Here is a 10,838-nt window from a genome sequence, read left to right on the forward strand (position 1 = left end):
TTCCTTAATGTACAATGACCATAAGTATTAACCTAGTATCCAGTGCATCAGTACGAACTTGAAACACCATTCTGTTCTTGCAGGGAAGTGATCAGTACACCCCCCCCCAAGGTGATCAATCTCTAAGAAGCATGACCCAGCTGCAGTATAATATGTGATACTGCATGAGTTAAGACTAGCATTTGCCCCAGTATCTCTATTTATCTTCCTCTTTCATGCAGCTAATTCATATGACCAAAAACGAATCCTCACCTCCCAAATCTAATAGACACAACAGTGACTGTAACTGGCACCTTAATAATGTGGTCATCTGAACATACTTTGGGTTGGTCATATCTAGAAGAAGACATAGTTCCTGTACCTGAATAACTATGGAAAAGGAGATTCTATTAATTGCAGCTTTTCTTCATTACAAGCTCCACTGTCCCATATCCTCTCCTCACAATTATTTAAAGGTACCTGCCTCTGCTTGTTAGGCAAATTTGCTTTTGCATAAAGCTGGTGAAAAGGAAGCTGTGTAAAACCTGGTGGCCCACTTGTCCCTATCCAGTTCTAGGGTTTATCCCAGGTCTCACCCCTACCCAGCTAGGTCACACTGCCCATGCTCTGCACCCTCCTTGAAAGCTTTTATCTGGCTGAAGTGTGTCTTTGACCAACGACAATGTTTCTTGCTTTCCTGGATGGAGTATGCTGTGTGTATCATCTGCAACACAACCCACCCGACAAACTTGCGTCCATAGCTTCCTTCATGTCGGCTCAGGCTGCCCACACGCCTTGGCTTTTTGCTTTGCCCACAACTGGCATGTGGCTCTCAGAAAGTTGCCCATGAGGTTGGGGGTTGGGAGAGTTCCCTGACATTAAAAAACACAACCCGATTCAGTATTAGGATTCGGAGTAAAAATCAGGCCAGCCCAGAGCCAGCTCGTGTTTGTTCTGGATCTGGAAGGGGGCAGGAATTCGGTTCGATTATATTCCAGCTAGGATTCTGATCCCTTTAATTCCAGGCGGTGGGGATTGAAGCCACCTCACTTCTTTGTCACCACCAGAGGGTCTTGTGAATCTGGTCCAATTGGGAAGAAAACCACCCCGCTGCCCGCCACTTTAAACAAGGACCGTCCTGCGGGGAAGGAGGCGCCGTTTGGGAAAGAACCGTCTCCAGCCCAACCCCCGCAGGTGCCTCTGCTCTCCAACGGAGGCGCTGTTGTTTCCCCTCGCCAGGCGGACTCCATTGCCGCTGGCTTCCACCGCCTCGGCCGGGAAGGAGACATCATGGCCTCGCGGCGAGTCGAGCTGGGCTTCGCGGAGGAGGCGGCGGCCTGGCGGCTGCGCAGCGAGCAGTTCCCTTGCAAAGTGGGCGGCAGGCCGGCGTGGCTGGGTGAGGCGGGCTTGCCGGGCCCCGCCGAGCTGCAGTGCGGCGCGTGCGGGGAGCCGCGCGCCTTTCTGCTGCAGCTCTATGCGCCTCGGCCGGGCCGGGCCGACGCCTTCCACCGGAGCCTCTTCCTCTTCGGCTGCCGCCGGCCCGCCTGCTACCGCCTCGCCGGCCCCTCCCCGGGCTGCCTGAGAGGTGAGGGGCGCGGGCAGAGAGGGGCCTCGTGTCGTCTGAAGGGCTCTCGGTCGTAAAGGCATGCAGGAGGGAGATGCTGGACGTCTTAAGTCCCCTCCCCTTAAACCCAGCGGGGCAAGTTAGGATTGCAGCTGAAGCCCTCAAGGCCCGACTCGGGAACCTGCGGTTGTCAGTAGCCCCGGCCAGCATGGCCAGTGGTTAGGGGTGATAGGAGTTATTGGGTGGACCGGCTGTTTCCCTATCCCTGGGCTCTTTGTTGTTTGTGCCTATTAAAATTTGGGCCCTTCCATTGAGGAAGACAGACTGTTGCCCTAGCCCAGTGGTTCCCAACCTTTGTTGGGCCATGTCTCACCTAAGCATCTCTGAAATCCTGATGCACCCCCCCCCCCGCGACATATAATTATTATTATTCAAAAAGTGAAGTCCTATTCACGTGGAAGAAGCCTAAAAGGCCATTCATTGTAAATAACTCATTCTCGAATTGCCCCCCCATGGGGCGTGTGCCCCGCATTAGGAACCACGGCCCTAGCTGAAGGCAAATCACTGCCCCATCTAGCTTGTATCATATACTGGTGATGGCAGTGGCTCCCCTGGGTTTCAGACAGGGGTCTTCTTCCCTACCTTTACCTGGAGATGATGGCGATCGAACATGGGGGAAGCAGGTACTGTACAGCCCATTTCAAATAAAAATGCAGCTTTCTTTGCCCAGCTCCCTGCTACTGAGCTCCCTTTGTAGGAGTTTGCTTATCTTTGCTTATTCAAGGTGTCTTCAGTCCTACCACTTGTCACGATACAGATGTGTGGTAACATCTGCATTGGCTCACATCCTGTGCACCCCGATTCATATTTGTCAGGTGTATCCTTTCAGGTTTGCTTCTGCCTTGCAACACATCTGGTAAAGAGGTGGGAGGTAAATGTTTTCACTAAATAAATGCAAATGTATCTTAGGTGCACAGCTAAAAATCTGGTTTTATTTATTTCTACTATTTATAGACTGCTATTCACCACAGATGTTCACAAGGCAGTCTACACAACAGTCAATAAAAGAATCCATAGTTCAAAATAAATTAGTGTTTAAAACAAAGAAAAAAGTACAGGTAAAGTTCAATAAATAGGCTTAATACAACTTACTTAACTAGAATGCTGTGAAGAAGTTCTAAAACTGGAAGTCAGTCGAAAAAGAATAAACAAGGCCAGCTCATAACTTTATAATAGAATTTGAAAATGTGTGTGTGTGTGAGAGAGAGAGAGAGAGACAGAGACAGAGACAGAGAGACAGAGACTTGTCAGTGGCTTCTGTCTTGTGCTCGGGAACATGTCATTTTGGCCCTACTAAAATCTGTAGTATCTTTGTGTGAGTAACCAACTGCAAGATTACAGCATATAAATGATGAATGGATAAAGTGTATGTCATTTGGTAGAGTTTTCTTAAAAATAAAGCGAGTCAGGCAATCTTTTTTTTCACCAACAACCCACGTCAACAGTTATATATCAGATGGGAATGTTTCTTCCCTTTCCTTAAAGTGCTGCCCTTTAAGCACCATAAATCACCATGTTTGAATTAAATGTCAAAATAAAAAAACTGGTGAAGTGGAACTAAGGAAAGGGAGGTATTATCTGGTACGTCTTGGCTGGCTTTGATGTTGACAAGAACAGCTTTTTTAAAATGTGACACATTAATCAACCTCTGAGATCCTAAACTGACAATGTTTGCCTTTCTCTTGATACTTTCATGACAGAACTGGTCTGTTGAATGGAGCAATTAAAGTATCAAAAACGGATTTAAGAAAACATTAGCAGTGTGAGTCTTACCTCAGATGGTGGCTAGAGATTTTTCAGTTTGTATTCCAACTGAAATGTGTGGTACTGTTAAACTAGAATTGGAGCATGTTTGGAGCTCCAATTTAGTTTGACACTATTGAGAAGTGAATTTTCTCTCAGATTATATACATGCCATTCATGCTGTTCTACCACACTCAAATGCTGCCAAATAAATATCACAAAATTAGTGGATCTCTCCCTCCCCTAAGGAGCTTTGGATCCTCTGGAATAAGAGGTCTTTTCTCCGGTAAAGATTAAGGAGAAGTGTAGCAACTTGTATAGTTTCTGACGTAGCCAGGTCAGAGAGAGCAAACAAAAAGCATATACAAATACTTTTTATATAATAATAATTTATATATATTTATATAATAATAATTTAATAATTTATTTCTATTTTCAAGTTTTTAGGAATCAATTGCCAAGGAAGAATGACACCTACTCTTATGATCCACCACGGGAAGAGCCACCCCATGAAGAGCCGATTTGTGCAAATCTACAGCTAAAATGTGGAACGAAGCTGTGCCGAGTCTGTGGGTGTTTAGGAAGCAAAACATGCTCCAAATGCCACAAGGCTCATTACTGTAGCAAAGACCATCAAGTTAAGGACTGGAAAGCAGGACATAAGCTTTCATGCTTGCAGTCTGGTAAGCGATTTGAAACTCTAGAAATTTGCATTGATTTAGAGGAGGGTCTCTATCAGTTGAAGATCGGCTTTGATTACTTCAGAACTGAGCAGTCCAAGAAGAATTGTTATAATTGGGGAGAGCAGGGGAGTGCAATCACAATGTTTCAGGGTAGGGGGAGGTATGGTATGGGATGTGGGGCAGTTCAGGGAAGGGGTACATGGCCCACACAGTTAGTGACTATGCTGTGTGCAAGCCCGTCCTCCAACATGAGGCATTGCAGTCATCCTGTTAGCAAGCCCTTTGGTCCGCGGCTGCTGCCCTGAATGCCAGGTTAGCTCTGAGGAAGACATCCCTCATCCTATTCTGGATGAGGAGGCTGATCTGGTCTATATTACTGATACCTTGGTGGCTGAGCAAGGTGTGGTTGGTCTTACCCAGCTGTGTCCACTTGAGTATTTGGAGCAGCATCAGGGCAGACCTGAGGGTCAGGGAGGGGGTATTGTTGTGATCTATAGAAATTAGCTCTTTCCAGGCTCTCTGTCTATTTGGGGGCAGGAGAACTAGAGGGCACGTTCTTGGCATTGGGCAATTGGGACAGATTTGGCATTCTGCTGGTTTACCGTCCACCTAGCTCCACAGCAGTCTGCCTGCCTAAGCTGACAAGAGCTAGTCTCAGGTGGTGTTGAAGGCTTACAGACTGCTGGTTTGGGGGGATTTCAACATCCATGATGAGGTGAATGGCTCTACAGTGGCTCAGTGCTTCATAGCGGCCATGGAGCTGTTCCAATATGTTATTGGCCCAACACATGTGGCAGGCCACACTCGGGACCTTGTGAAGAGGGTTATCTGAAAGTGGAGGTTATTGGCATCAGTCTCTGGTCATGGTCTAATCATTTCCTATTGAGATTTAGACTTTTAGCACCTTTTTTCTCTCTGCAGAGGCTGGGTATCTATTAGGATTGTCTGCCCTTGGTGGCTGATGAATCCAATGGATTTCTAAAACTGCTCTGAGAATTTTTTTGGCTGATATAACTGGTGCTCATATCAAAGCCCTGGCCAGCCTCTGGAATATCCTAATGGCCATTGACATGATTGCCCTTCAGCACCCTCTCCCATTTTGTGGAGCCCATTTGGCTTCCTGGTACAGTGGAACCTTGGGTTTCGAACGCGCCTTGGAAGTCAAACGGCTTCCGAGGCGCATTTCTCCATTTTCTCAATGGAATTTACCGACCGCCCATTGCACCTTGGTTGTCAAACGTTTTGGAAGTTGAACGGTCTTATTACATTCGACAACCGAGGTACCACTCCATAGCTTAGGATGAGGAAGCAAGCTGGGAGACAGCTCAAACGCAAGTGGAGCAAAACTCCAGTCAAATGCAATCAAACACTAGTGAGGCCTCATCATCAAGCCTACCAAATGGCAGTGAAGGCAGCAAAGAAGGTATACTTTGCTGCCTCCATTGCCTCCTCATTGTGTCATCCAACAGGGCTTTCCTGGGTAGTGCAAGGCCTTTTACAGTCTGGCCTGAAGGAGGTGACACAGTAGTCATTGTTGTTGTTGTTATTCACCTACGAATTCTAAACATCATATCCTCTATTATATTCAGAAATTTTTTCCAAAATAGTTTTTACATATTTTCTGGCGTTGCTGCAAAGTCCACTTTTGGTCTTTGACATCTCCAGCAGCACAAGTTTCTTTTTTAAGCAAAGTTGCAGTGCCTCAGTTTCTTTAAAATCCTGTTTGTCTCTGTGAGTAGAATGACATAAAAACTCTACAGTAATGCTAGAGGTGTTACTGTTGAATTTGGGACATTTCTGCTTCTAGAGACAAGCAGGGTTTTTAAAGAAATCGAAAAATTGAGACACTGCAGCTTTGTATAAAAAAATGGTGCCTTCTGCTCTGGCTTTATTCTGCTGGCCATTTCATTCTATATTTGTCTTTGCTAGTTTTAAAGTTTGCCCCCCACCCCCAAGAAATCATTTGAAAATAGACTGATATACAAAATAGAATAGGGAAGAATGATCAAAATAATTTTGGGTTCTTGTTTTGTAGGTGAGCTGGATGTTGTTATTCCAGATCATAAATTTCTTTTCCCCGAGTATGAAATTGTGATAGAGCCTGAAGAAACTGACTCCTCCAACGTCAGTGAAACAGAAGAGGAAGATCAGGACAAAAAAGAATTGACACCTGCCGCCAATACAGGTAAGTAGTATGAATAAATTTCCTTGCTGCAAGACCTATTTTTAAATTATACTACAGTTGTACCTTAGAAGCCGAACGGAATCTGTTCTGGAAGTCCGTTCGACTTCCAAAGCGTTTGAAAAACAAAACGTGGCTTCTGATTGGCTGCAGGAAGCTCTAGTCATCAGGAAACGTTTGACAAACAAAGGAATGCATAGTATAAAAGTAACACAGATTAACAATAAACAAAAAGTACATAAACTTGAAAAAGATTACATGCATAATCTCCCTGGCAAGACACAGCCTTTTCTTTTAAAAACATTTCACAAAAAGGAATATTTTAAACAAGTTACACTATGAAAATCAGACTCTTCATCTTAACATACAGTGGTGCCCCGCAAGACGAATGCCTCGCAAGACGGAAAACCCGCTAGATGAAAGGGTTTTCCGTTTTGGAGGCGCTTCGCAAAACGAATTTCCCTGTGGGCTTGCTTCGCAAGACGAAAATGTCTTGCGAGTTCCTGCCGGGTTTTTTCCCCTCCCCCCCTTTTCCTAAGCCGCTAAGCCGCTTATCAGCTGATCCGCTGATAAGCCGCTTAACAGCTGATTGCTAAAAGCCGCTAAACCGCTAATAGTGCTAATCTGCTAAGCTGTCAATGGGCTTGCTTCGCAAGACGAAAAAACCGCTATACGAAGAGCCTCACGGAACGGATTAATTTCGTCTTGCGAGGCACCACTGTACTTTGTTCTAATTTCTCATGCAAACCTTCTGAAGATTTTACTTTTGCTTATTAAAACTATAGTATTGCTGATTTTAACACTATAAAGTTTTAATCTGTTTGGGTTTTAGATGAAGCACCAGATTCTCTAGATGAGACTTCATTGGAAGCAATGGCAAAACACGAAACCCAAGATGACAAGATTTTTCAGAAGTTTAAAGAGAAAATTTCTTCGGAACCAGAACAGGTTTTGAAATGCATTTTTCTGTGGCTCCCTCTATTTTTTTAATATGAGTTCAATAGTAATGCCTGTTTGTCATTTGTTACCTAGCCTAGAATCCTGTCAGTATTGCTTAATTTTCTAACCACTAGGTCTTCATGCCACTAAAGTACTAAAATATGTGGTGAAGATCAGAAATCTGGCCCAAATGAAATCTTATAAGTAATAGGGGAATTAGGTAGTGGCACCGCTTAGGGTGGCTACCTAAGAGAAATAGTAATATTGTTTTACATTTTAAAAAAAAACACTTAAATGATAAAATTGGCAGAAGTGGAGAGCTTGCCCATGAGCTGGGCATGAGAATAGCTCTCTCCTGCTGTTATATACAGTGGTACCTTGGTTTGCATACGTTTTGGATTACAAACACGTCAAACCCAGAAGTGCGTGTCCCGGTTTGCAACCTTTTTTTGGATTCCACCCATTTTTTTGGGATTATGAACAAATTTTTTTTTGGAGGCCCCATTGGCGAAAGCGCGCCTTGGGTTACAACCTGTTCTGGTTTTACAAACGGGCGTCCAGAACAGATTATGGTTGTAAACCAAGGTACCACTGTATAGCATATCCAACTAGTTCTTTTTTAGTTAAATTATGTGCTGTGTGATGAAGTACTTCTGTTTGTGTCCCATCATTCAGCTTCATTGAATGAAGTTCTAGTATCACGAGAGATGGAGAAAGATGTCTTGATCCAGTTCTTTCACACTATGCATGTTTTACACCATATCATGTTCCCTCGCCCTACTCATTTTTTCTAATTTAAAAAGAGCCAACTCTGTAACTTTTCCTTATAGTGGAACTGCTACAGTTCTCTGACCATTTTTTGTTACTCCTACATTTATTAATAATCATCATCTTACATTCCTCCTTTTTCTTCCTGACAAGAGGCATACGTGTGCCTCCCAATCTCTTTCTGAGATGCAACAAATAGAACTGTATGGTTCTCAAAATGTGGTTGCAGCCAGATTTCTATAAAGGCATTGTGATATTAGATTTGTTTTCAGAATTCTTTCCTAAGGCTCCCTACCATGGTATTTGCCTTTTTTTAACAGCTGCCACACACATTTTTATTGAGCTACCTACCATGACGCCTTTCCTGGTCAGTCACTGTCAGCTCACAACACATCATCAGTGTAAAGTAAGGATTTTTTTGCTCTAGTGTTCATCATTGTACACCAAACCGCATTTGCCACTTTATTTCCCATTCATCTGGTTTGGAGATCCCTTTCAAGCTGTTCAATCCCTTTTTGTTTTTACCAACCAGAATAATTTGGTCAGCAAGCATAGCCACTTCACTGCCCCTGAAAAATTATGAACAGGCACAGGTTCCAACTTTGATCCTTCTGGCGGTTCCCTCACTGCAAGAAGCAAAGTTACAGGGAACCAGGCAGAGGACCTTCTTTGTAGTGGCGCCCGCCCTGTGGAATGCCCTCCCATCAGATGTCAAGGAAATAAGCAACTATCTTACTTTTAAAAGACATCTGAAGGCAGCCCGGTTTTTAATGTCTGATGTTTTAATGTATTTTTAATCTTTTATTGGAAGCCGTCCAGAGTGGCTGGGGAAACCCAGCCAGTAGTATTATTATTATTATTATTATTATTATTATTACCTCACTTCTTACATCCCTTTATTGTGCAACCTGTTGCTTATTCCTTCTGCTACCCTTTCTTTAACTTTTTATTGATCCAGAGGAGGATCTGTCCTGTTATCCCATGGCTGCTAAGGGATGTCATTTAGAACCTTTGACTAGAAACCATTCAGACCTTGTGGTTTTTAATTTCTTGAGAAGGAAGTCTTGGAAGTTCACCTCTTGTCACTAGTTGCCTCTGTCCCAAGTCTTCCACAGTGAAGACACATTAATTAACTTTTCAGCAATCTCCTTAAAACCCTTGTTATTATTGGTTCAATTGCCTCCATAGCTGGTTGCCTGTATTTGACATATTTATACTTTAATCAGTGGTTTCAGCAGTATGCTTCCTTTTCATCTCTTACTGTTTTGTAAGGATGTTCTTATTTGAGTAAGACTTCCATTTTCTGAAGGAAGTCTCTGATTCTTAGCATCCTGAAATAAAGCAAGGATTGGTTCTAGAGGTTGTAGAGCAAACAAGCTAACATGATTGCCATGGAGGCACAAGATTTGAGTGGGGTGACCAGCAGCACAGCATTGTTCCACAGAAGGGATGACATATATATTTCATTTTCGTTCATAACCTTTTGCCCCAGTTCAGAGAAGTTAAATTGCGCTTACTGGCATTGATATTAATGGAGCTTTAATTCAGGTTTCATTAATTTTAAGGGGACTGAAGTCTTGGGGCCTTTCCATGTAATTTAAAACTCCATCTGTGATCTCTCTTAATCTCAGATTATCAGATACTGTAGAGATGGAGAAGGCCCACTCTGGATTTCTGCAGAAAACATTCCTCAGGAGACGGACATCCCCAACTGTTTATGTGGTAGTAAGAGAGTATTTGAATTCCAGGTATGGAAATCTGGTTAAATTGTGTGTAATAAGTGTGTGTGTAATATATATATATATATATATATATATATATATATATATATATGCAGCAGAGGAGAATTTTAGGACTGAATTCTTAGTTCTACTTAAATTTTCTTTCAATCCTTGCCAAAGTCTGTGTAGCCTGAATTGTGGAAGTCAGGAGTTCAATGATACACATTTTTTGAACTATAGTCTACTTAAATTAAAAACGGGTTGTTGACTAGAACGTAAAGGGACCCCTGACCATTAGGTCCAGTCGTGGCTGACTCTGGGGTTGCGGTGCTCATCTTGCTTTATTGGCCAAGTGCTAAATAAACTTTTTAGGACAGGTAATTGCTGCAATTTTTCTACAGATTTTGCTGAAGTATTTGAATGGTGCTATTTTTCTCTCTCCCCCCACCCCAACTAATCTTGTTGCTTTTGCGGGGGCTGTAAGCGAAGATTTGAAGACTATAAAGAATTGATCACTGTGCCTTCTAAACTATGTAGTACAGCAAAAGTACTATGTAGCTTAAAAGGTAACTTAACATTTCTGTTGTGTTTTGTTTAAGATTATGCCACAACTTCTGAATCACCTAAAAGTTGACAGCCTTGGAGAAAGCATCGACTGGGGAACACTAGCTATTTATACGTGTGCCGACAGCTGTAACAGAGGCAACCACTATACAGAAGAATTCGTCTGGAAGCAGGATATTTCTAGCACTATTTAATATCTACAAAATTTAAATGGCAGGACATTTAACTCCGCATCATTAAAATATCTCACTTCATAACTAATCCTGTAATTGTGTTTATTCCCCTTGGGACATCTACACAAAACATGGATAAAACAAAAGAAGCAAGAGCTTATCCAGTGATGAGATGATAACAGTTGCCTTTTTGTTTTAATAAAACCATTAGCTAAGGTAGCTTTATTATATTGTAGTGAAACTTTGCCATGCCGGCAGCTGGGTAAGATTTTTCAGACAGTTGTCTTATTTTTATACCTTTAATTTTAGAGCTAGATTTCTCCAAAGCATCCCCCTATGCTCAGTAAAAGAACAAACTTCCCTCCACCATGGAGGTAACTGGGTGCTTCATATGACCAGGTGTTTAAATGGTGCTACCCATTTTAAATTGTTCTTATCCCTATAGGGCTGCAAGCCTGCTCC

The 10,838-nt window shown here is 42.9% G+C and overlaps 1 protein-coding gene across 1 annotated transcript; it reads left to right on the forward strand.

Annotated features, from left to right (window-relative positions):
* Positions 1 to 1,186: 1,186 nt before the first annotated feature.
* Positions 1,187 to 10,464, forward strand: PDCD2 (programmed cell death 2). Its single transcript, XM_079971372.1, has 6 exons — positions 1,187 to 1,564; positions 3,787 to 4,029; positions 6,065 to 6,214; positions 7,044 to 7,159; positions 9,550 to 9,666; positions 10,239 to 10,464. Exons 1-6 carry the CDS (start codon positions 1,270 to 1,272, stop codon positions 10,395 to 10,397), a joined length of 1,080 nt encoding a protein of 359 aa, XP_079827498.1. The 5' UTR covers positions 1,187 to 1,269; the 3' UTR covers positions 10,398 to 10,464.
* Positions 10,465 to 10,838: the final 374 nt, after the last annotated feature.

This window comes from Podarcis cretensis (genome assembly GCF_951804945.1).
Source record: "Podarcis cretensis genome assembly, chromosome: 3".
Lineage (NCBI taxonomy): Eukaryota > Metazoa > Chordata > Lepidosauria > Squamata > Lacertidae > Podarcis > Podarcis cretensis.